Source organism: Rhynchophorus ferrugineus, unplaced genomic scaffold (genome assembly GCF_030347505.1).
Source record: "Rhynchophorus ferrugineus isolate W39M unplaced genomic scaffold, kcgeb_rfMv2 rfM6, whole genome shotgun sequence".
Classification (NCBI taxonomy): Eukaryota; Metazoa; Arthropoda; class Insecta; order Coleoptera; family Curculionidae; genus Rhynchophorus; species Rhynchophorus ferrugineus.
The window spans coordinates 39,869,814-39,896,363 of NW_027472585.1; the positions used below are offsets into that span (position 1 = coordinate 39,869,814).

Genomic DNA, 26,550 nt, shown 5'->3' on the forward strand with positions numbered 1-26,550 from the left:
AACAAACAAGTCGATTCGTTTAAATTATGTTTTTGTCACTGTCACTGTTTTAAAGGATCAATTGATCATAAAGAGTTGAGGATTTTTGCACATTTTATTTTTTATTTTGGTTTAAAACACGCTTCATAACTTATACGTATATGGCATATAACTGATATGTGACATATAAAACTTGATTATAATAAATACATCTAAGAAGGCCATGGTTTAAACACTGAAGTAATATTTTAGGGTTATTTTTGGGAATGGTGGAATTTCTCATTAACATGAGTACCCAGACGTGTTTGGCCAAAGCCCATTTTTTTCACAATAAATATATCGAATTATTAGTTCGCCTGTATACCAATACTAGCCAGTAAAATAATGTTGACTGAAACCATAAACTATGAATACCATGTTTTATTTTAACTCTTTATAACATATAAATGATATAAAAATATATCTATTTCTTCTTAATTTCAATAATGAACGTACGTATCTGGCTTGGATTTAATATAACTTCAAATTCGGCGAAGCGATCTTCTGAATCAACAATGATTTCTCGTTTATTTCGGTACTGATAAATATTATCCTGCATCCATAGTTTATGAACCGTATTATCTCCCGTATTCACATCGATGTCATCATATACTATTTCTTCTAGCGTCCCATTTGTGTTAAACTTCATACGGTGATTATCATCCAGCCATTGATTGCCACCTAAGGTGGTCTCTTTTAATGACACGACATCAAAGGCAGTGAATAGATCCTGAAACTCATATGAATATAGATTACGTTTAATGCAGAGTGGGGATGAAATCCAAACCTTAAGGTTAACCGTGGCTTGTTTGGAGAGTGTCGAGTCTTCTCCTTGATCGAAAACATGCTCGAGCCTCAACAGAAAACTGAACCCAATCCATGGTTCGAGAGTTAATATTTGAACATTCGGAGGTAGAGATTTAAGAAGGCCCGAATACTAGAAGAAAATATTTACATATTAGGTCAGTGGGGTTTCTTTTGTATTATACAAACCTCCATTACATAATTTGATTGGTACTCAGTCTCGTCTGTATTTAGGGGTGAAATGAAAGTCCAGGTGTCCAGTAAAGTCCTTTGTGCTATATCTTTTTCAATTGCAGCAGTACTGTTTCCTAATCATCATAAAAAAATTAATAACATATTAAATATTGATACCTAGAGTCCATTAAAAATAACAGTGAAATCGCGTCATCAATATGTTTAATGTATTGTTTGCCGAATCTTGTAAATTCATTTTAGAATCAGACAATATTTTCCTTCTCATTTTACTCTAGATAAAAAGAAATACAATGTGATACGTTCGAACATGTAACTGAATCAGCCTACGAAAGTTATCCGATTGTAAAACATTTGCAAAATTCTTCAAAATATTAGTTATAATAACTACGGATTGTAAACAGGCAAACGTTTTAAATGTTAAAGCTTGTTTTGAAAAATTTTAAATCGACGTTTATTATTACTCTACTTGTCCCTCAGTAAAAATTAATAATTATGAACTCCCGCAAGCAGACAACGTTAAATATGTGGGAATGTACTATGATCGACATTTGACATGGACGAAACATATAATAACAAAACGCAAACAGCTTGGGCTGAAACTAAAACAAATTTATTGGCTGATAGGGCGTAAATTTAAATTATTATTAGATAACGAGGTTTTGCTTATAAGTTAATACTTAGGCCCATTTAGACCTATGGTGTTGAACTATGGGGTACTACTACCAAATCTAATTTAGCTATCCTTCAGAGGTTCCAGAATAAAGTGTTGCGAGTCAGCGTCGATGCTCCATATTACGTCTTCAACAAACTGATTGAGTGCGATATTACCTTAGAACCTATAACGAAGGTGATTCAAAGTACCCTGAAATACTGTTCCAAGGGCATCCCAATTCACTCGCCAAACAGTAAAATGTGCGCGATGATAGTCAAGTGCGTAGGCTCGAACGCAAACTACTATGCGAACTGATTAATACTGAGACACATAGAGTGAGATATAATAATATCTAGAATAAGTTAGAATAGTATCTAGAATAAGATTTAGATTATAATTTTGTACAGCAGGTCACTTATTGAAGCGATTTTCTACATGTCAGGATAATTCTATTTTATAATGGAAATCATATAATAATACTGATTGCTCACGTGCAGGTTGTTGAAGTTCTGAAAGATTAATAAAGAAATATTACTCTGATTGAAAATGCTGAAGTCAGATAGGTCACGACTTTAATCAATTATTTTAAACAGGAACGAGATAGTGGAGGTCCCCTCTTACCAGTAAAATATGTTATAGTTCGCATTTTTACTGTTAAATATCAATTTGTTGCAGTTTTAATTGAAAATATAACAGTTTGCAGTTGCACTGAATATTAGTATGAGCACGGTTACTAAAATATCTCAAAAAATAAAAAATACGATCTTCACCGGAAAGAAACCGTACTCATACGAAATGGGTAACGAATCCAGATCAACTTGACGTTATCTCTATTTCACATCAAATATATGAAATATATAAAAACAGCAAGTAGTTAATTTAATATAAATATAATTTAATACAATTCTTTCAGAGGAAACTGTTACTCATATTGAGAGATATGCAGCTTCTTGAGGGATGTAGAAGATTTCTTAACACACTGTTAGGTAATATAGGATATAAATTATGTGATCACCCATGAAGAGGTCTAATGAAACTTCTAGATTTTGGTTTTAAAGGAATACAGTTCTTAAAAACATATAATCTAGGTAGACTTAGTATTTCAAAAACAACAAAAGTTGATGGAAAAACATAAACGTCGTAATAACAATTGATTAGGTTGTATTAGTCATAACATTAAATAATAATTGATTGCGAATATATTGTTCTTCACGCGGGAAACAGAAATGGTTAATAATACCTTCGGTTTGGATGAACTCCATCAGACCCATAGAACAAGAAATCTTAGACTTATTTAACCTCTTTATTTCAGATATGCCGAGAAAAGACTACATTGACGTCGCGTTTCACGCTGGCGACACTGCTTTCTTCACGGCCGTCAGGTTCGAAGTTACAATTCATGAACGTTTACAGAAGCAGCTCGATCATTCAGTCAAGTGGTTCAAATTCTGGATGTTGAAAATCAACCCACTGAAAACTCAGGTCATCATTTTCCATAAGAGGAGTTACGCCCTGCGCGTCTCGCAACTCAAAATCGACACCGCAATAATTCCAGGGCTGGATAACGTCACGTACCTAGGTCTCCACTTCGACCGACGATTCGTTCGAAATCTAGAAAGCAATCCAGAAATGTTCAGGGAGAGCCAACCTGCTATCTTCTGATCTACCCTTCTAGCAGACTTCCCATCTCCATCAAATGCTTATTTTACAAGATGTTAATTCGGCTCGTGCTCCTCTACGGATCTAATGTCTACTTCAAGTATGTTTCACCAATCAGCTGAAACGGCTTTAAGTTTTCCAAAATATGTACTTCAGGATAATCTTAAACGCTCCATGGTCTGTCAGAAATATAATCAAAATTACGGAAACTGACACTTCAGAAATCAAGTACTTCATATCTCAATCATTCCACAAACAACAACTCAGTTCTTCTGAAAATGCGCTTGTTCGCGAGCTGGTCGATATGCTGGGAGCTTAGCACCGCGTAACCGCTAACCTCCCCCTTTTCCAGGTTGAAACGACCTCATCCGTCGCTGCAGTCATAACTTTTGCCCCCCTTAGAACAGTATCCAGTCGTGTGTTATGTAACAGAATCGCCGGTTCCTCGTGCCCAATAACGGCTGCCGTATCCCCAAATTTAATGTAATAGCAGTAGCGATCCACAGGGATCAATTGTGAGGCGGTTTCGGTTTAGTGTATTGGTAAGCCCAGAGGTAGTCCCACATAACTCGGTCTAACTTGTCACTACAGAGCAAGTCTCCGCGACCAGGTATGCGTCATGAATGCCACCGACTGGTTTTAGGCCAGAACAAAGAAAAAAGAACAAGAAATCGAAAAATGATGGAATCGTGAACAAATGTTAGATAGAATGAAAAATAATAGCTTAGTTATTCACTTGAATGAAACTTTCTGAATATGGGATTATGACAATTTCCAAGATAGGCTGATGAAAGTGGAAACTTCAGGTAGTAACAGAACAAACTAAGGAGAAATGCAGGGATATAAAAATGGCTTGACAAGGAAACACTGTACCGAGGGAAACAAGAACTAAGCGAAAAAGGTAAATGTACTCTCTAATGAAAGTAAAATATATTACGTGGATACACAATTGTTAATTAAGTGGATTAGGCATCCAGGGTATACCACTACATAAGAAAACGCGCCTCGAACTCCAATAAATATTGTGTAGAAAAGAGTTTGATGTAAACAGAACCCTAACCTACAATCTATTATAAATGTATAATTAATTATAGTTTTAAGTTCTTCGATAATATGTGCATTAGATGTACTATAATGTTAAAATAAATTATATTTGATAACAGTACTTTTGTCTAATAATTTTATTTAGATTAGAATTTTGTTGTAAGTCAAATCCAAAATGAACTAAAACTCAGAGTTGATGCGGCAACGTTGCGACGTCATCAATTCAGATGACACGAGTCCACCGTGTTATTTAACGGATCATAGTAACATATATCCTTACCATTCGTGCTATTGATGGATCCAACTGTCAAATAATGCGAGCCTTGTATGACCAAACCCTTACCAAAAGCAGTTTCGTTCAGAGCTTCACCAACGCCAAAGGCATCATCGTGGAAACAGTTCCTATGTATCTATAAAAACATATAATATATTTTGATAATTTCAATCTCGTTCAAACTTTAGAAATATTACCATTAATTCTATTTCACCATCTTTTAAACTGGTCCCTCCTTGCGCCCTGTCATTCAGAACAGCAACTTCGACACCTTCGTCTTCGTCTCGGATGGCGATCTTCGCTGTGACCGGATAATAGTTACTTGAAACTGGTTCGGTGAGGTTCAGTTTCCACGTTGGTCTAAAGTTTCGAACTCTTTTAAGCATTTCTTTTCCATTAGAATCCGTGTAGAAGGTCGACTTGGTGTTTAACTCCGACGAGTACTTAGTTACTACTTCCATACCATTGGTGCCACTGTACAATAACAATGTTAAACATATATTTTCATGGTGAAATAAAACCACTTTTACCTCAAAGGCAGTGGACCTATAATCCAATCAAATTCTACGTAATTGTCAATATTGTTAATTCGTACTATTTGACTGATGTACTCATTAAAAGTCTGATGCAGCTCTGAAACTATAGTGCCCATATGCGATGAATATTTGGTAGTTGACGTTACTTGTTTTAGTGGTCCATCTGGTCTGAATATATAAGCGCCGGATGATCGGTTCTCATATACTTCGTTATTTCCCACATATCCGTTATAGTAGAAGAAGTTTTGAGTTAAAGGCACCGAAATACCGTTCAGTTTCACTTGTACCAATAAACCAGTGCTGGCGTTTATTTTAAATGTTGAGTCCTAAAAAATAAATAAAATGATGTAATAACTTTTCTTACTAATAAGATAGATAATTGTGATTTTCTTCTAATTAACCTAATTAACTAATACATTTACAGACGGTATACATTTTTTTTACGGACACAGTTTCCTATTTTGTGCCAAAGAGAATGGCACCACCACATCGCATGTAGATTCGCTAGAATCTTCAACAATTATCTTATGTTCACTAGGTCATAATTTTTATAATTTTCTTTTATTCCTGGACATAACAAGATTTACTAATTGTAAAAATGTGGAGGATTTCTATAATGAAGAGTATTAAGCATTATTTAGGTGAACAAGATCGAAGATACTTGTTAAGCTACCTTTGTATGTAAATTAACTCTGGACTTAAATATTAATCATTTAAAATATTTAGAAGATGTCTTCTAATTATCTGTTTATAATTAAATGTATATATTATATATTAGAGCATATGTAATTACTTATTATTTGAATTATTATAATATTGAGACCTGAATATATTATAAGTGTAAATATAATATATTTTTATTAACAAGTTTAAATTCAGTATCAAAATTTAATACAATATATCTGACCTATTAGAATAATTTTAGACGTATTCGAGTAATTTTAATAACTGATTAATACCTTACTGGTGTTTAACAGCAACAGAAACATTGGTAAACGTTATTCATAACAGAAAGCATAATTTTCATAGTTTAAGATGTGTATATGATAGCAAATATTTATATACTACGTATGCATAGTCATAAAATAAGTAAATTGTTCTAAGAACCATATGATACTCACATATAATATCTTACAAATATTCCTAAATATTTTATGATTCTATTCATTCGATTTATTTTAGTTTATAAATAATAAATTTAAAAAAAGTTCGTGAAAAATAGGATACAAAATCTCGCTAATATTTTTGAATATTTAATACTCATTTATTTCAGTATTTATCATCTGTCCTTAAAATATAGAAATAATTTAAAATTTAACAACATTTTCAATTATATTTTTATACATCTAGCTTAATTTAAGATAAAACCTTAAGATTATTATTTTTATAAACAACTAACATATAGTCTATTCAAAGGTCATCAAGATGTTTAATGCATTGCCTGCCGCAATTTGTAAAGTCGTTTTAGAATCAGACAATATATTCCTTCTCATTTAATGCTAGTTAAAAAGTGACACAATGCTGTCTGATTAGTTCGAACACGTAAACGAATGAGACTGTCAAAGTTGTCCGGTTGTCAGACGTATGCAAAACTCTTGCATATAAAAGCATAACCATAAACAGCAATAGTGATAAGAGGTTATAACTCTAACCTATAAATTATTGTGACTGTATAATTAACTATAGTTTATAGATGTACTATAATTAATATAAATTATATTTGATAACATTTTTGTTCAGTTATTTTATTTATATTAGAAATTTATTGTGTGTCAAAGTCAAACTGAACTAAAGCTCAGAGAGTTGATGCGGCAACATTGCAACGTTTTGATGTCACAATTTTAAATGATGTATGTACAAAATAACTTTGAACAGACTATAATATAATAGCTAGTAATAGATTGGTTATTGGATCCATTGGTTATTTGTGTCACTATTATTATAAATAATGTGACTATATCTGAAACACATTTTAGTAAGAAATTATTCGGAAAAAAATCTTAAGAAATGTTGTAGATGCATCCAGTTATTATAGCAGTAATTGCTTACACCTAGTCCTATTGTTACTCATTAAATCAAGAGAACCGCAAAGAGATATGGGAGACACTTAGTATACAGTGCAGTGAAGAGTAACAAAAAAGCCAATAGTGTTAATTCGTGAACATTATTACTATAAAGACTAAGGTTCTTCTAGATATATCTCGAGTTTTTAGGTTATTGTGAAAAACAAATTTTAGGTTAGATTACAACGACTAATAACAACACTTGGATTACAACGCTTGGATGTATAATTTGTATATTTTAAATATACAATTTGTATAATTTAAATGAATAATAATTAATGTTGGTTAGTTATTGAAACTATACAAAAATAAGATTACTTGGTTGATATACTTTGAAATGCGTCAGATACGCTAAATACTATATAAACTTTTAAAGCTTACCTCTAATTCGAATGTATCTGTTTCCGATTTCTTTTGAGGAGAACCATCCGTTTGAGAATCGGTTTTCTTGACGATATACGATTTCCATCCTAACGGCGGTATATCTTTGGCTATAAAGTGCAAATTATTCGTGGCCTTACTGGTCCGACCAGGTATACTTTTCACAAAGTCAGGAACGGGAATCATTTGGGTCGAACAGCTAACACCTAAAATAAAGCCGTAAATTCCCGGGTTTTATACGGTTACAGGTCGTATAATACAACGTTTCCCGTTACAAAACGATTCTGTTCTTGAACGATTCCAGCTTGGGAAGTGATCCCTTCATAATGGAGGGACCTTATAGCATGTAGCTAAACGTGTTCAATCCTCGTATGGGACGTGATTAGAGATTTTAAGGAAACGCAGCCTAGTTCGGTTCGGGCTCGATAGCCGCTATCTTATCGATGTTAAATTGAATCATTTGTTAAAGCTCAAGAAGCCGATAAGATAGATAATGTTGATATTAGTACTGGATTGTATATGAAGGTGATATCCCTTTTTAATGTTCGGCTGTATATTTTTTTAAAATCTATGTTTGGCGATTTTTCCGCCAGTTATGGACCGATTTTCAAAATTCTTTTTTTATTCGAAAGAGTGCACTTCCTAGGTGGTCCTATTATAACCAAATCACTATCTGTTGAGGGGTAGAGGGGGGGGGGAGTACAAAGTTCTCACATATTTTTTATCTAAAATGCCAGATATTTGTTTATAATGTTATTGTTGAGCTGATGTAACGAAAAATCGGAATTAATTTAGTGTAAAAAACATTCAGTTTGCTTTTTGGTATGAGGCGCCGTAGAAACATATAAACAACTGTGTGTTTGGTGTGGATTAGAACGTTATGCTAACACGCGGAGGTCGCAGCTTCAATTCTCAACGGGGGTAGCAACTTTTTCTGTTCTAGTAGGATTAGGTAGCGGACCCCGGGTCCTGAAGCGTTCCTTATTTTTAATCATCGTTTCTTTATTGCTACTTTTCCTCATACGGGCTGTACTTTTAATTAGACTATTCATTGTAAAACTTAATAAAATAACTGCTTAATTTATTGAGTACATACCTAACACCAAAAAGGGAAAATAAAATATTTTTAACAAAAAACTGAACCGATTATAAGGAAGTAACTAAAAATTAATAAATAATCAAACTTAGATTTTGAACACAAAAAAAACTAAAATAAAATCAGCCGAGCCCAAACAATACAAAAATAATAATAACATTTTGTGACATATACACAAAAATTAAATTACGAACAAAACAAATTTAATTTGTTGCTCGACAACAAGCTTGGCTTGATGACGAGTTTCCGTACACTGCCCGAGGAAAATCAACCATCAGGAATTGGTATGCTAAGTTTAGACGTGGTGAAATTAACACAGAAGACGGTGAACGCAGTGGACGACCAAAAGGGGTTGTTACCGACGAAAATATAAAAAAATCCACAAAATGATTTTGAATGACCGTAAATTGAAATTGAATGAAATAGCAGACACTCTAAAGGTATCAACTGAACGTGTACATCATATTATTCACGAATATTTGGGTATGAGAAAGCTCTGTGTAAAGTGGGTGCCGTGTGAGTTCACTTTTGACCAAAAACAACGACAAGTTGATGATTCGAAGCAGTGTTTGAAGATGATCAAGCGTAATAAACCCGATTTATTGCATCGATATGTGACAATGGATGAAACATGGCTCCATCATTTCACTCCGAAGTCCAATCGACAGTCATCCGAGTGGACTGCATACAAAGAACCCGCTCCAAAGCATGGGAAAAGGCAACAGTCGGCTGGCAAGGTTATGGCGTCTGTGTTTTGGGATGCGCATGGAATAATTTCCATTGACTACCTTGAAAAAGGAAGGACCATCAACAGTGACTATTACATAGCGTTATTGGACCGTTTAAAAAACGAAATCGCCGAAAAACGGCTGCATTTGAAGAAGAAGAAAGTATTGCTTCACCAAGACAATGCACGGTGTCACAAGTCAGTGAAAACGATGGCAAAAATCCCTGAATTGGGCTTCGAATTGCTTCCTCATTCACGGTCTTCTCTAGATCTGGCCCCCAGCTACTATTTTCTGTTCTCAGATCTCAAAAGAATGCTCGCTGGGAAGAAATTTTCGTGGAGTGAAGAGGTGATCACCAAAACTGAGGCCTATTTTGAAGCAAAGGACAAATCGTACTACAAAAGTGACCTTGAAGGGAATTATGTTGAAAAAAAATTGCCATAAAAATGTGTTTTACTATGGTAGGTCGGGGATTTTTCAATAGACCTGTTATTTTTTTATTTCTGATTTTTAACATTGATTGTGTAATTGTCTATAATCTTAAGGTGATCTGTGCGTGTAAAAATAATTTTATTTATTTCATTACAGAACAGCATTATTGTTTGTTGATGATTCCATTTTTTTTGTTTGCGTTAGAAATGTGTTGTTACATGAACGAACTATAAGTTACTTAAAACAAAGATGATCTTTTGTTGCTTGAATTCTAAAAATTTTCTGTCAAAACCTGCTAAGCTTATAGACTTACTGTTCTATCGTAATGAAATTTTCGTTTTTCGTTTCAACGATTTTTAAGCGATAATTTTAATGCCAAAACATGATCTGAAGGTATAACAATATTCGAAGACGATGAAGATATATCGGACCAAACCTTTTATTAGTTGTGCATGTGCTTTAATTAAACCATTGAAGAAAAATATTATCAAATTGTTTCCGCTTACCTTTTGGGTCTGTTACCTTATATGCATCTCCTGTAACGGGTAATTTTACCACTTTATTCACACTTCGACTTAAAGGGTTGTAGATAGTGACCACGAAATTATCTAGATTTTCGCTATAAGCGCATTGACTTATATTGGATAAGGGACATGAATTGAATGACAACAAGTTTGCATCGGAGTCAGCTGATTTGTTGGACAGTTTACTAAAAAATACATCTACCACATTTAGAAACGAATTAACTGATTTAATTCGCATAATACGTACTTTAAAGCAGCTTCGGTTATAATTTCGCAATTTGCTATTCCCCGTTGTAGTCTCCTGGCGTAATCGCTAGCCACATGTTGCTTCTCGGTTCCTGTCACAGCATCGTGATGTTGCATAACTCCCATCGCCTCCCTCATCGAATTTAAATCAACACGATCTTCTGGACCCAAGTCAGCTAAAGCGTATAGCTGCTTACAAACCTGTAATGTAGAAATTGGTAATCTTAATATAAATAAACTTGTTCTTTGATGATTTTTAACCACAGCTAAGTAAAAGAAAAGTTTTGCTTTAGTTAAATACAAATCGCCAAATACTATCTTGCATGTATCTAAAATACGAAATACAAAATAAGTCATGTATATGAACTGTTGAGATGCGGGAGAGAAAACAAGGTTGTAAATTAAATACAATTTATTTTCTCTCTTCCTTGAGTAAATTAATACCCAAAGACTAGTGGTTTAATTGATAATAAAGAGTACACATATATACATTTAAAAGATATTACTTAATACGTCATGGGAAAAGGATTATGATTCAAATCGCTTGTACTTACTATTAACGAAACGTGTAGATTGGCTAATATAGACAGAAACTCTATGCTTTCAATAATACTTCAATTAATACTATAATGTCTTTAGTTAATGCTCATTCAATTCTTTCTTCTTCATTCAATTCAATACTTTCTTCTACACACAATTCAATACTTTCTCTCAGCAAGACTTAATCTTCTCATTTTCAATAAGGCTCTTCTCCTCGGTGTTCACGCAAATTACTGTAAGACTATCTTCTCGTTGTGGATACACAGTGTTTTATCGCTGAAGCTCCTCCCTGGGGTTCTTGGTGGTGGTGGATAAGGCTTGTCTAAGAATCTGGGTGGGAAACATTCTTCCGGCCAGGAACTTCTCACGCTGATAAAATATGTGCGTTTCTGACTCTTAAGGAATGCCCAAAAATTCCACCATTTCGGGTCTTCTAGAAATTTATGGTTAGGCGCCATAAAGAGTCCTCTACCACGTCTAACATCCGACATGTTCCGTCTAGCCTCGGTACCTGAACCTTGTTGAACACGTCTGTTCTGTTTACTTGGTATCTTTTTGCTTGTCTATATTAACCAGACGTTCAATATACTGCGAACGTTATGTTTTTAACGAATAACTTCATTTTAGGAATGTCTGTGTATTAATCACAGACCCTGTCGTAAAATGAATACAATCGTTACTTTTACTTCTTTACTAGTACTGTTACCCCTGTTATCTCCAGCATTATTTTTTTTATATATATTTTAGTCTCCTTTTTCCAACTTTGGGTTTATGGTGGGCTCCGGACCACGATCCTCAGCATTAAGCCGACTGGCGAGTGACCAACTTCCAGAAATCCTTCTAGAAGACATCCGGTCTTACTCAGCCTGGTTACTGGCGTGACTGGGATCATTTTCCTTGTAGGATTTTGCACCCTTGCCTAGAACATTCACAAATTTTCTTCCCATTTCGTCAAAATGACCGTCCCATCGCCTTTAGCACTGCGCCACCAAGCTGGCAGGCATTATTTTATAATTTCTATAATTTTCCTCAAATAAGGCATGACTTGTAGCATTTTGCAATGTTTAGTTCTTATATGTTGTGATGCTTTTTGGCAATCAACGCATTTTGTCACTAGGGTGCTAGCCTGACGCCAATATGGCTTCATCTATTTCAGGTGGCAGTTTCGAAAAAAACAACACAAATCGCCAAATACTATGTGTACCGGAAAGTCATTGCCGGTTTTTCTAACTTGGGAATATTTCTTTCTTTGAGAATATTTTGAAAGAGAATGTACATCTTTAGTTTTTAGGTTTTGTTTAATTTCTATTGTATTATCTATATTTATTATAGTATGTTATTTAAAAATAGCAACGATAAAACATTTGTGGGGTTATTATTCCATTCCTTTTTACAGATCCACAGGACATTCAAATATAAAAGTAATACTACTTCCTTTAAAATTAAATTATTAATTGTTTGGTAATATTATTCAGTAATGTTTCCTTTCCTTTTCTTTTTTAAAGCTATGTACGTGAAGGAATATATACATCTCCGTTTGGTTTATTCTACCGTTGGAAAAATATGCACTTTCAAAATAAACTTGTCCAAAACAATTACGCCCGTCGTTTCCTCCCTCACAATGTATACAGGAAAGAAATCGTACGTCTTCGTCTGACATCACGAATGGAAAAAAACAGTTTCTTGACTATCGACTATTTCGACTATTTTCAGTCGATAGTTCCCAACGCTAGTATTTATCTACAAATGTATTTTAAAGCCACAAGTATTTGAAATGCTAACTACAAAATACCTTAGCGTCAGGTAATTGAAATACAAAAACTAAATATGTATTTGTATTTTAAGTACAAGTAATTCAACAATTCCCCAACTTTGCTTCAAACATACCTGTAAGAAATTATTTCCGTATCTTTCGAATCGTTTCAAGGCCGGCCTGGATGTGAAATACCCGGTCCAATAAGCGTGTGGATCGGAAGCATACGGGAAATAATCATCTTGCTTCACCAACCAAACGGATTTATTCGCAGTTTCGTCGTGCACGGCTTTTACGTAGCAGGATGGCGTCGAGTAAATTAAATTATACTTGGATCCATTCTCTTGTCGCAGATTGGTGTAACTAAAAGAACATATGTTATACTGATATATTGTCATTTTGGTTTGAAACAAGTACTTACTAAATGAGTTTGTCTAAATTAATGAACCACGCCTCCGCATCTTGGTAATTAAAATCTTCTCCCATGGTAATTATGATGTTATTGGTAGAGTAGACTTTGGTAGCGTTTTTAATGTAGGACAAAAATTCATCGACCTAAAATTGGCTATAGAGTTGTAGAAAAAATTGAAATGAAGCATAGGTGATAAACTAACCCTTTTATCCACGTTATACTCGAAGCTTCTCTTATCATCTATGAATGGTTCGTCATCACATAGAATGTCGAAACAGAAACCAGGAGGTGGTCCGTAGACATTGTACATAACACCGGTGAAGATGTCACTGGACTCACCTGGTGTAGAAAATATAATAAATATTAAATTTATATATATATAATAACATATATAGAAGTTTTAGAATAACTTATTAGAATATTTTAGAATCCATAACAAGAAATGGTTCTTGAATGTAACAGGTCAATTGAAAAGTCCCCGACCTAGCACAAAGATGGCGATACTAGAATTAGATTTAAGACTATAACTACTATTACTAGAAAAAATTTGAGAGCTGTCGAATCATTAGTTTGTGAATTATAGCATTTTGAGTGAAGCAACTTTTATTATTGTGGAAAAAATGGATAAAAAGGAATTTCGCGTGTTGATAAAATATTGCTTTTTGAAGGGAAAAAATACAGTTGAAGCAAAAACTTCGCTTGATGCCGGGTTTCCGGACACTACCCCAGGAAAATCAACCATCAAGGATTGGTATGCTAAGTTTAGATGTGGTGAAATGAGCACCGAAGACACTGAACGCAGTGGACGCCCAAAAGAGGTTGTTACCGACGAAAACATTTAAAAAATCCACAAAATGATTTTGAATGACCGTAAATCGAAATTCAATGAAATAACAGACACTCTAAAGGCATCAACTGAACGTGTACATCATATCATTCACGAATATTTGGGTATGAGAAAGCTCTGTGCAAAGGTATTTTGTATTATTTTTGAAGTTTAAATGTTGTTGGAAATATTTAATTACAAAGAAAAACTAAAAGGACTCAGTTGAGAATATTCTTGCTGTCATACTTATCATCACAGATAATGCTTTGTAGCTGGTGAAAGCAGAAATGTGTGGTTCATTATCAGAGATTTATATCTAGAGTAGTGTCTTGGGATCACTTCTGATCCTACCTGTTTTACATTGTTGATATCCCAACACGAAATGAAACAATAATTGGAAAATTTGTTGATGATACAGTCATTATGGCAAAAGACCTATCTCAGCCTAGGTGACAAGGTGTAAGACATAGTCAACAAGATTCATAAATGACTAATACAGCTTAACATCTGGAAATCTGTTCATGTCAAATTTGCATGTCACTTAAGAGATGCTCATTTCTTCAGGCAGAATCATCGAAATAATCAGCATCAATCTCAATGATAGATTAAAGTGGAAACATCATACTAGACAAAAGCATGACATGAAAGTCTTAAAATCAAAGAATTGTATTGGATAATACCATCAATTTGTTCTAAAATCAAAGAGACTAGTTTAATAATTGACTATTTGAGCTGTTGGGGTTCATTTATAGGGTTGCACTAAAACATACAACGGACTAGTAATCCAACGCGGCCAAAATAAATTTCTTCGATTCTTTAGCAATGCTTATTAATACGTAACCAACGAAGGACTGCAGTATGACCTCGAAGACAAATGAATTTACCAATTTATCCACAATTTCGCGTTAAAAGATGAAGCAACGTTACTAAATAAATAAAGGAAAGTTATTGGACAATGTACAGGAAATCATAAGATTATAGTGAACCAAACTAGAGGAACTTGTTTAGTATATAACGGCTTTAACTGGGAAACTATACTGACGTATTTATAATGTAATTAAAGATGTAATTTAAAAAACATCAAATAAAATTCTATTAATGTAGTCTTTACCCAAACTGCTACTCGCTCTCCATACAACCTCCGGAGTTCGACTTTTCCATCTGTACGCCTTATCCTGATAATCAATCCTCCCGAGAAGCAGGGCATCGAAACCCAACTGAGCGAATATGTTCGCCATTTCTTTACTGTGGCCGAACGGGTCAATTTGCCAGCCAATTTTCGGACGTCCACATTCCCCGAAGGTGTCGTTTAGTTTTCTGCAAAAAGAAAATAAAAACAAATGTAACGACGTAAAAGAGTTACATGGAGCGCGGACCTTAAACCCCACGTCATTTGGTCGATAATGGGTTGGTAATGAGTTGCAGCCTCGTCGTTCATGCTCCATCCGCCGCTGATGAATTCAAGTTGACCGTTATTAACCAGCTTACGGACCCTCGCCTTTACAATGTCGTGCTGTTTTATCCACCATTGCCAGAAGAATGCAGTTTCCACGTAAATGAACCTAAAATATTATGTAACGGAGAAGTGATATTTTGTCATTTTTAAAATACTGTTTTATATAAAATAATTAGAAAATATTCGGTCACACATCGATTTTTCGGATTAGTAATTTGTTTCTAATTGAAATTTCTGATATTAAATATTAAAAAATTGATATTAAAGTATTTAATACATATTGTCCAGTTTCTCAGTTAGTCCTTTGAATATTTTCTGGTCTGGATTTTTGAGGTCATTAGCCAGATATACTTTTATTTTAAAGACGAAGCTAGTATGGAATTATTATAAGTTCTCTACAAACGGTGCTTTTATGATACTTGCCGGCTCGGTTGGCGCGGTGATAAAGGCGACAGGACGGTCCTCCTACGGTTGCGATAGTCGCGGGTTCGAATCTTGCTGGGGCATGGTTGTAAATTTATGTTTGTGATTGTTTAACATTTGTGATTGTCCTCAGGCAAGAGTGTAAAATCCGACAAGGAAAATGATCCCAGTCACGTCGGTAACCAGGCTGGGTAAGACCGGATGTCTTCTGGGATGATTTCTAAGTTGGTCACTCGTCAGTCGGTAGGCTTAATGCCGAGACCCGTGGTTCGGAGTCCACGTTAAACTGTAGGTCCAGTCCAGATAAACCCTTGTTGGTAGAAAGGGGACTTTAAAATATAAAAGAAATAGTGGCACTTGAAAAAGAGTATTCCTGTCTTTTGTCTTGTCTGTTCCTTGTCTTATAGTTTCTTATTTTCTGATACCCTGCGCTACACTGATTTCTGAGCCCAAATAATTTTTTAAATTGTACTCTTAGTATTCCACAATTTGTCCAATAGGCAATAAGTACTTGATGGGATTTGTGTTATACCATATCATATAGAAAATCGCTTCAGTAAGTGATTATACCAGTTAATCAACAAATATTATGCTTAATTTAATAACTATATAATGTTTCTCTCTGATGTTAAATCAGTCTCGTGGACTGGAATTAATTTTCAGGTAAGAAATTTGTTTTTGATATCAGGGTGTCCTTAACGTGCTAGGTCTCAAATTATTAGGTATCGTGGGCTACAAAGCAACTTCTTCAGCTGAGGTTTGGTCCTGATTCAGCTAAAGTTGAGATTGTTTTCTATTAATGTTCTGGTAGCATTATATTGATAGATATGAGATTATTGATGAGCGGAAAGTTTTTTGTTTTCTACTTCATGAAAACGAGGGTCTGTGGCATTGCATTATTTCTTTGATAATTGAAAGAACTAATTCGTTTAGACTTTCGTTTTTCAGCAAATTGTATATATATATATATATATGATGAACTAGGAATAGTATGTCTCAACTACTCCTAAAAGATTGTACCGATTGTGATAAATTTTTTAGTATGTATTTATGTGGAATCGGTTTGGATTTATTGGTTTAGATTTACAATCGAATCCGGTAGGTGGTGCTGCGATAGTGTTTCGGAATTTTTAAAATCTTTTAAACATTTTTGTATTATAAAAACATATAACAATAAATTGACTAATATGATATTAATTAATTATTATGATTATCTTATCTAATATTCGGACATAATCATCACGTGTGCTATGATGTGCGGTTGCTTGAATGCATGGAAATATAGGGTGGGGCAAAAGCCCCGCTACCATTGACACAATTTCCGCTGAGTGCCAAAAATAGAACGATTATTTTCAATAAATAATAAATATCTATTTCGGCTCGTTCTTGTGGCTTATATTTATCCATAATAAAATTTGGACGTCTATACAACACAATGGTTAAGGCAAAACTGAGCTAAGCGTCATATAACTAACTAAGATGGTGCCCAATCAAAATGGTGGCGGGACTTTTGCCACACACTATATTTTCGAACAATAACATTTTTCAATCATATAATCATGCCTAGATAAACTGCAAATGAACATATAATCTACCTGCGATTTGAATCCTTTCGTAGAGAATCAACAACTGTATCCAAAATATATTGAACTCCAGCGTTTTGATATTTAGTGTTACCTGAAAATAATTAATATTTTGAGAGGATTGTGTTAGAGGCTAAGAATTAATTGTACATACTGCCATAATAATACTGATCTACTGTTTTTAACCAACCAACGTCATCATGGGTATGAGGTACGATGTGAACATTTATATATCCTTCTTTTATGGGGTGACACGACTGCATAAGACAAATTATTTGATATTATTAATAACATAAGAGTAACGTTTAAATACTTAAATAAAAAAAGAGATCAAAAACGTTTTTTCAACAACAATACTGATAGTTTTCAAAATATTTTTCACAAAAAATCAATACTACATGGTTTTTGTTGTTTATTCTTATTACTTGGCAGTAAAAATGAATGGACCTATCACATCGATATTTTGGATATGAAAAGATAACTTGTTTGAGTCCAACCACTTGTCATGGCGAGAAGCTTGCAACGTTAAAAATTTGTTAGATTCGATAGTACTTAAAATTACATTACAATGAGTGCCTTTCCAAAACTTTATTGATGCACTCTTGTTGAAATAATCCGTTCATTCAGTTTTACTATAAACTTACCGAATATCCACAGTTTTTCGCTTTGGGAATCGGACTGGAAATGACAGTATCAGTCCATATAAAAATCCATAAAGAGACACATATCAATAGAATGTGCTTCATGATTTGTTAGAATTTGTGAATGTGTGAAACCCTTGGTAGATTCTAAAAAAAAAACTTTGTAGTATAAGATTTCGGTTTTTTCTTCTTAACAATTTCGAATGAGTAAAACAGATCTTAATACTACTAATTTATTCTTTCAGACATTATTGTAGACTAGTAGGTGGCCGTAAGTCAATATTTCTGTTTATCAGTATGGGAGAAATTATACAGCAAAGAAAAACTTTTAATACAAGACAACTATAATAAGTATTTTAATGTTTGCAGTTGAAGAAAATTATGTAGTGGGGTCTAATATAATTATCTTTGCTTTCTGTCAATACTGAACTCTCCTATTCATGTTATTTAATTTTGAATCCTTGTCGGTAACAATAAAATAGTAAGATTTTTAACATATATACGAGTGGTGCTCGTAATGCTTTTTGGATACAACACACTTTTGTCAATGTGTCGATTTTTTAAAACTCAACACAACTTCATCAACTCATCAATATAATAACATCAATTGCTTTATTTATTAATAGAATGAATCGCTTTTTCATATTTTTTTAAATAATATTATAACAGGGTGCAAATGTTCTATACAATTCTATATAATTTGACAATAGACTAATTCCTGTTCTAAGTTATTCATTTTTTGTATCCAGCTCGATAATTCTACAATAAATGAATATGAAACTTGTGGTGTTAAATCAAATAAGTAATAAGCAAGTAATAAATAACAGCTGACATGTTCACATATTTAACTGCCCTTGGATTTTTTATTTCTCTGTTACGAAGATATTCAATTTTTGATATTAATTTGTGACTTATAATGTCGTTGTGCTATTATGTTAATTTATGTTATTTAAAACTATAAACTATCTTGTATATATTATAATTCATCAAATCGCCATCTATTGTAAAATAATTGAGTAAAATTTTATAACAAATGTACTTAATTATAAGCTAAATACCTTCATTTAAAATAAAAAAAATTAACAAATATAATAAACATGTTAAAGAATTATTATTGTGATAAGATAGTAATATTGTTTAAAGAATGTAGAACGATTATACTTTAGATAATTGTTCTTCAAAAAGTTTATGATTTGTTTTAATCTATATTATTTGAATTCAGAAAAAAAGATTGTGTATTTTGACAATTATCGTAAATTTTTAAGAAAATTTATAGTTGGGAATAATTAATATTTATTGCTGCTTCAATGTTTTGTATATATATATATATATATATATATATATATATATATATATATATATATATAATATAATATAATAAATTTTTTTCTAACACATAAAACAAGTAAATTTTGGGTATAGAAAAAGAAGGCAATAAAAGCCATAAGGAAATGAATGCCATAATTGGAAACATCATGAATTAATTTAAAAGAAAACATATTAAGCAAAACTAAAATGGAACTGTGCAGAGCAATTTACAGCCCTAACATTTGGCCCCAAACAGTTGTTTGTGTAACAAAGATGGACAGGATGATAAATAAAAAAAGATGAAAATACTTTGCGACTTAAACGATCCTGCGATGTACGTATCAGAGATAGAGTTCAGAAGAGAAGAATAAACCGGATAGAACCAAGTCTGCGATATTATACATATTTATTTGTCATATTTATTAATTTTTATTTTATTTATTAATTAATATATAATTTTTTTTTAATAAGATAGTATATAACAAACTTACATGTTCTTTTGAATAACTCAACTTATACTAACACAATCTATTAATAAGACGCCGTTTAAAATGAATTTATCCTAAATTATGTCTGTCTCTGTTGCGATAAAAATGTTTTGATTATTGAATACAATTAGCATGTTATCTTGAGTTCTATTGACCGGCCAAGTATTTTCTGGTTGTTAGACAATAGAAGATTGAGATTAGCCTATTATTTGCATGTAGCAATAAGTGAGTCAATACACTCGACAACATATATCTAGTTTTTTTGGGATTTGGCATTGATTGATAGTCCCAACAAGTAAGCCTGTTGTTAAATTAAAAGTAATTGGATTGGAAACTAGCATACAAATATTTAATAATATTAGTTAAATATATTCGTTTAAGTATATTAATACTACGTACCATTAAATAATGTTTAATACTGTATAAAATTAAGTCACTTTTATTTCGGAAACAAAAGACTAGCACGACCACTATACAATCGTAACTAAAATATCACTATGTCGAATTATGCCTGTCTGTGTGTAACGACGTTTATTTTGCTTACTGGATAAATTTATTTGCGGTCATTATCTTAATTCTGTTGGTCGGTCAACTGTTATTTAGTTGATAAACAGCAGAAGAATGGTTAGCTTTGTTATTGTAATAGGAACTTTTTTCGTATATGATTTGAAACAAATTTATAACAATTTTTTATGTGTTATTGAGACTAAGTTAACCGTTTTGCAGTAGTTTTGTTCCAAACTGAGAGTAATATGTTATGTGCTAGGAAATGAGACATTTATTATCATGTAGTACACACAACAGTTAAGAGATTAACAACACTAGATTTTTGTTTCAATATTTATTATATTGTAAATACCCTGTTAACTTACATCGGCGGCATCAAAACGAAGGCACTACTATTTAAAAAAGGATGAATAGGATTGTCTATTGATATTGATATTGATATTGATGATATTGCAAAACGGCTATTATGTATTTTAAGATAAAAATTCATCTAATTTAGTATATGTGCTGAAAGAGGTTTAAGTGCTTTAAAAGTTTACGTGTTCTTTTGGTATGTAAGGCAAGGACTACTCAACAAAATCAGCACAAAGTTATGGAGAATTGGGGAATTGATAGTTGGAATACATTAAAAATTGTCTAAATTCTTGGATAATTAATATTATCTCAACGCCTTTACCTGCTTTTTTAATTCATGGTTATTAAGAGATGTTGTTTTCGAATTTTTAAGAGATCACAACATGTAATGAACAACATCTATATTGCTACAAGCTTAGAATTTATAAGTTTAGTGATATTAAATGAGTGTAAGCTGCTTGGACCAAACCAACTACCACTTTATCATTTATTTCGAACGAAGTCATATAGTCTACAGGAGTGGATTGTGAAAAAATGGTGTGTTTCGATGTTTTTCAATGATATTTTTTTAAATTTAATTTTAAATAACAATATTTTTATAATAATAAAAATTATTATAATAATAAAAAATTATCAAAACTTTTAATAGACATCTGGATAAGAATTAATCTATAATTGATGTGAAATAATTGAGATATAAAAGTAAATTTACTAGAAAAAGTGTTTTAAAACTTTAGATTTAGTTTATATAAAAGTTTTGATGAAAACCGTGACCTTATAGAGTGTAACATATATAAATTAGTTGATAACTTGTCACAATAACTCATAACAACGAAATTTAAACAACAATTTATTGAATTTGTGTATGTAATCGGTTCAATAAAAAAATAAAAGCAGATCGGGAAGGGGAATATGTTAATAGTTCTTAAAGAAAATGGTAATACAAATTCAATATACAAGAGAAATAACTTTCTAGAAAAGTAGGGTTGTTGAAAGAATAAATATGTCATTAACAGAAATGGCAATCGCATGTTTCTGAACGTGAATTTACCGAGCCAGAACCTTTTTGGGGTCAGGATTCGACAGTTCGATGGAATATGTTAGCAATAAATCGTAAATATAAATAAATAAATGGACGTACTTATAATAGTTTACAGTAATATTCTATTATAAGCATTACTTATTTTATTGTTACTAAAATTCGGCTCTTATACACATACAGTTATGCGTATACAGTGAATAATAAGTGCAATGTACTTGGTAGCAAATGAGACATTTATTATCATGTAATACACACAACAGTTACGAGATCAACAACACTGGATTTTTGTTTCAATATTTATTATATTACACACTACTATTTAAAAAAGGATGCAAAGGATTGTCTATTGATATTGATATGGTGGTCTAACACACCACGTCCTTAGTAATGGTGTGAATACTATTTACTCTTAAAAAATCTATTACTCCACAATGGTAGCCGATATCCTTCCATACCTATCGCATATCCAGTGATTAAAAAAACAAAAAAAAAAAGAAAAAGTACGGGATTAATACATCAGTATGTGTTTCCAAAATTAAAATAAAATTAAATCGCTGAAGCTAAAGTACTAACCAACCTCTTTGATTTTCAATTCAAGTTCATTTCATCATTTTGATTTCAAGTTCTCTATATAACTCTTTCTAACATGATGTATTAATATTAACCTACCATCGAGATGTATGCCGAAGTATTTAGCTGATTCTGCTTGAGAATACAACGAGGTCAAGTGATAAAATTAGGTTTTTGTGCCTAAATGCAAAATTCAGAAGGACAGATTTGGAGCTATTACGCTGTATTTTCCAGTCTCTAGTCTATTTGTGGATAATATTGACTGCTACTTGTTCTTTTTGTACAGTTTTGTTCGGCAAAAGTTCCAAGTACTGTTTTTGTTGCTGTTGGGATATCAGCAGTATAGAGATATACAGGAATGGTCCCAAGATACTACCCTGTAGAACTTCATCCGAAATAGTAAATTCCCATTCTCATTATATGTAATTTTTGAGATAACCTAGATTTAAGGATTGTAAACATCGCTATAGAAACGTTGGATTATTACAGTTATCATAAAACTAAAAGCCTTAAATTGATATTTCGATTAATGAAGCCTTTTTGTTCGTTGTATATTGGAGACCCATAGATATTATATTTAACGATTTGGTGAAGGCGCCAATAATATTATAAGTAAGATATTTTATTTTCTATACGATTACATACTAAAATTATCTGATTATTTACATAATATGCATATGATATTTTTATAAAGATTGTCTTTGGTATTAATTTTTTGTCAACTTTATGAATGGAAATACCCTTCAATAACATCCCAAATAAACGTCTCAGGGTTGCCAGCTATTCGTTATCGGGTTCTAGTTGGCGCTGCTGGCACCCCGCCCGTGTTCAACATCTGGGATTAGATTTCTGGGTATTTCGTAGACCGTTTTTCCACGATGTAAAATTCGACATGCCTCAAGTTCGCTACAAATGAATGTAGGATTTTTTCTGAATCATTGAAATAAAAGTCAGAATTATATGTAGTAATAAATATAAAAAATATGAAAATCAACTTTATTTAAACATAAATAAATAAGTACATCTATATAAACATTGTACACATTATAAAACAATATGTACGTAAGATCACATGGTGGTTATCAGACAATAGTCGTACCTATAAATTACCATAGAGTTATAAAAATGCTTCGTCAAAAATGTCGTCGTTACATAATACTATGGCGGTTTCAGGTGTTGACCTATAACTTGCGTAAAAGGGATAATTTGCTGGATGGATCCTGTATATGTTGAGCTAACACCGCTATTACTATTATCAGTACTATAATGATTATCACTAAAACTGTTACGGTTATCAGTAATGATTTTTCACACTTCGTTCTTTTGGAAAAACAACAGTACTGTTCTTTATATGTACTAAAAAACAAAACAACAATTACTATTTGTTAAAGGTGGTCTAATAATACCGAACTTACTCTAAACTTTGCAAACTAGGTGCTTTGGATGTTCTTATACTACTAGTGGCTGTACTTCCGGTTCTTTTCAAGTTACCTTCGTAGGCCATATTGTCATATACAAATGTCGTTCTGCTAGTTTTACTAGCCACACTATTTCTAGATACTACAGAGGGTTGTCTAAAACGTAAAAAGTGATTAATTTTCAATTTATAATAAAATATTTGTGATAATGAAAATTTATTGAATTTTAGAATTTTAATTGGCCTCTTACCAGATATCTGGTACGTTTCTTTTAAACTTCGCTGTATATAAAAATGTATGTAAAAAATATTAAAATTACTTTCTTGTCGGTTCTTGAATGTAAAGATACTTGATATATACTGATAAATAAAATAAACAATAAATATAAATAATAAGAACGGTTTACGATATTTTTTCACAAATTACCTAATAATTTTGGATGGAGTTGGTGTTGGTTGAACCTCATTTTCCACAGTGATCGTGTCATATCCAGGGATATTTTCGCTCACGTCGTCCTCATCTTCGATTATCGTGGGATTGGGAGGAGCCTTTGACTTCTTTTTGGGTTTGGTGTACTCCGAAATGGTATTCCTTCGAGTTTTCGACGGTACAGTATCGGGCCTCAGTTCCTTCTCTTGCAAGGACAAACGGGACTTTCGATCCAGTTTCGTTCCTTGTACCGGTACCCGAGCATCCATATTTGGTGTCGGCATATTAGTTTATCTAGAAATAATAAAATCTATTAATTAATCGTTATTTTAGAGGTGTTATTAAAATTGAAGTTATTATCATCAGACACTTAGTAGCTTGCTTGATTTAGAATAGTTTTTAATGATTTAAATATCTTACAAGGTGCTTTTTTAGTTGAGCTTTCTATTAGTTACATTAATAACCGAAATAACAAAGTAAAAATTTTTTAATATCAAAACTATCAATGATACGATGATTATTAGTTAAGAGTTAGTAATAACATTAAGTACATACACATAAAAGTGGCAATAAATGCGATAAAAATTATTTGACACATGTTTAAGAATTGCTTCATATTTGCTATACGACGTAGCACATATTTTATTAGATAGCAGATAAAAAATACTTAAGATAATCAATAAATTGTAATTAATAATCATTTAGCGTTAATAATATATTACGAATTTGAATGAATTGGCAATGCGTTTCTAAGAAATTAACAAAAACAGGATACTAGACATGCCACCTGTATTTTGGAGATGATAGCTTAAATGCTTTTTTTTATTTGTTGTAAGAACGAAACTAAATAGTTGCGAAGTTCACTTGGTTCATTGTTTCGCCAAGAAATTTCGGAAGCTCTGCAGTGACGGACTAATAGAAAAGTGGCAAGAGGTTATTGATCAAAATGGCAATAATAAAATTAAAAATTAAGAAATTAAAAAAGATACTGCGAGAAAGCGTCGTAAAAAATTGCGTGAAAACCGATTCTTATTCAAGCCTACACGTGACAAATGATATCTTTAGCTATAACTATAATCTATTCACAGTTTCAAAGTTTCATTTCAGTTCAAAGTTAACGGTGAAGGATAAAATATATACTGAATATTATCAATATTCAGGTTCAATTGATAAATTTTAGAAAATATAGCGTAGGTAATAGAGAATTTCATTGCAAAACGGCTATTATGTAGGCGTCTAGTCCAGTACGTTTTACTTCGATAATAATAATAAGATAAAGCATAAAAGATTTTGTAAGAAATCTCAATGTTCGTGCAATATTTTTAATTTTATTTTTATTTAATTAAAAATTCATCTAATTTCGTATATGTGGTGAAAGAGGTTTAAGTGTTTACGTGTTCTTTTGGTATGTAAAGCAAGGACGACTCAACAAAATCAGCACAAAGTTATGGAGAATTGAGAAATTGATAGTTGGAATACATTAAAATTTGTCTAAATTATTGGATAATTAATACTACCTAAACGCATTTACCTTTTTTTTTAATTCATGGTTATTAAGAGATGTTGTTTTTGAATTTTTGAGAGATAAGGTAATGATCAACATTTATATTGCTACAAGCTTAGAATTTATAAGTTTAGTGATATTAAATGAGTGTAAGCTGCTTGGACCAAACCAACTACCACTTTATCATTTATTTAGAACGAAGTCAAATAGTCTATCAGGAGTGGATTGTGAAAAAATGGCGTGTTTCGATGTTTTTCAATGATATTTTTTTAAATTTAATTTTAAATAACAATATTTTTATAATAATAAAAATTATTTTAATAATAAAAAATTATCAAAACTTTTACTAGAAAGTAAAAGTACTTTAGTAAATTTACTAGAAAAAGTGTTTTAAAACTTTAGATTTAGTTTATATAAAAGTTTTGATGATAACCGTGACCTTATAGAGGTAACATATATAAATTAGTTGTTAACTTGCCACAATAACTCATAATAACGAAATTTAAACAACAATTTATTGAATTTGTGTATGTAATCAGTTCAATTAAAAAATAAAAGCAGACCGGGAAGGGGAATATGTTAATAGTTTTTAAAGAAAATGGTAATACAAATTCAGTACACAAGAGAAATAACTTTCTAGAAAA

The 26,550-nt window shown here is 32.2% G+C and overlaps 3 protein-coding genes across 6 annotated transcripts in view; all 3 read right to left on the reverse strand.

Annotated features, from left to right (window-relative positions):
- Window positions 1–26,550, reverse strand: part of LOC143198354 (lysosomal alpha-mannosidase) — a 134,733-nt gene that overhangs the window by 25,684 nt on the left and 82,499 nt on the right. The gene's annotated exons all lie outside the window — the stretch shown is intronic.
- On the reverse strand, window positions 385–20,659 carry LOC143198353 (lysosomal alpha-mannosidase). 2 transcript variants are annotated; one of them, XM_076407516.1, is made up of 18 exons: window positions 20,482–20,659; window positions 18,290–18,433; window positions 17,800–17,902; window positions 17,658–17,739; window positions 15,560–15,745; window positions 15,295–15,500; window positions 13,560–13,696; window positions 13,367–13,500; window positions 13,080–13,308; window positions 10,654–10,853; window positions 10,389–10,591; window positions 7,627–7,832; window positions 5,177–5,508; window positions 4,844–5,120; window positions 4,653–4,782; window positions 1,012–1,130; window positions 806–955; window positions 385–748 (listed from the first exon to the last, which is right to left on the reverse strand). In XM_076407516.1, the coding sequence occupies exons 2-18, from the start codon at window positions 18,389–18,391 to the stop codon at window positions 443–445; spliced, it is 3,102 nt and encodes a 1,033-aa protein (XP_076263631.1). In that variant the 5' UTR covers window positions 18,392–18,433; window positions 20,482–20,659; the 3' UTR covers window positions 385–442. The 2 variants fall into 2 exon arrangements, with proteins under 2 accessions (XP_076263631.1, XP_076263632.1); XM_076407517.1 differs by lacking the exon at window positions 20,482–20,659 and adding an exon at window positions 20,086–20,198.
- The window catches only part of LOC143198356 (uncharacterized), a 29,229-nt gene continuing 26,216 nt past the window's right edge, over window positions 23,538–26,550 (reverse strand). For all 3 annotated transcript variants that reach the window (XM_076407522.1, XM_076407521.1, XM_076407523.1), the window contains exons 2-4: window positions 24,400–24,696; window positions 23,971–24,129; window positions 23,538–23,911 (exon numbers count right to left, since the gene is read on the reverse strand). In XM_076407522.1, coding sequence (XP_076263637.1) covers window positions 23,737–23,911; window positions 23,971–24,129; window positions 24,400–24,686 — 621 coding nt within the window. In that variant the 5' untranslated portion in view covers window positions 24,687–24,696 and the 3' untranslated portion in view covers window positions 23,538–23,736. The remainder of the gene's footprint in view (window positions 23,912–23,970; window positions 24,130–24,399; window positions 24,697–26,550) is intronic.

Coding starts and splice junctions, on each gene's coding strand:
- LOC143198353 (XM_076407516.1), bottom strand. CDS start 18,391: ATGAAGCACATTCTATTGATATGTGTCTCTTTATGGATTTTTATATGG. Junction 17,903..18,289: donor CGAAAAACTGTGGATATTCG/GTAAGTTTATAG, acceptor TGTCTTATGCAG/TCGTGTCACCCCATAAAAGA. Junction 10,592..10,653: donor ATAACCGAAGCTGCTTTAAA/GTACGTATTATG, acceptor TGTATTTTTTAG/TAAACTGTCCAACAAATCAG.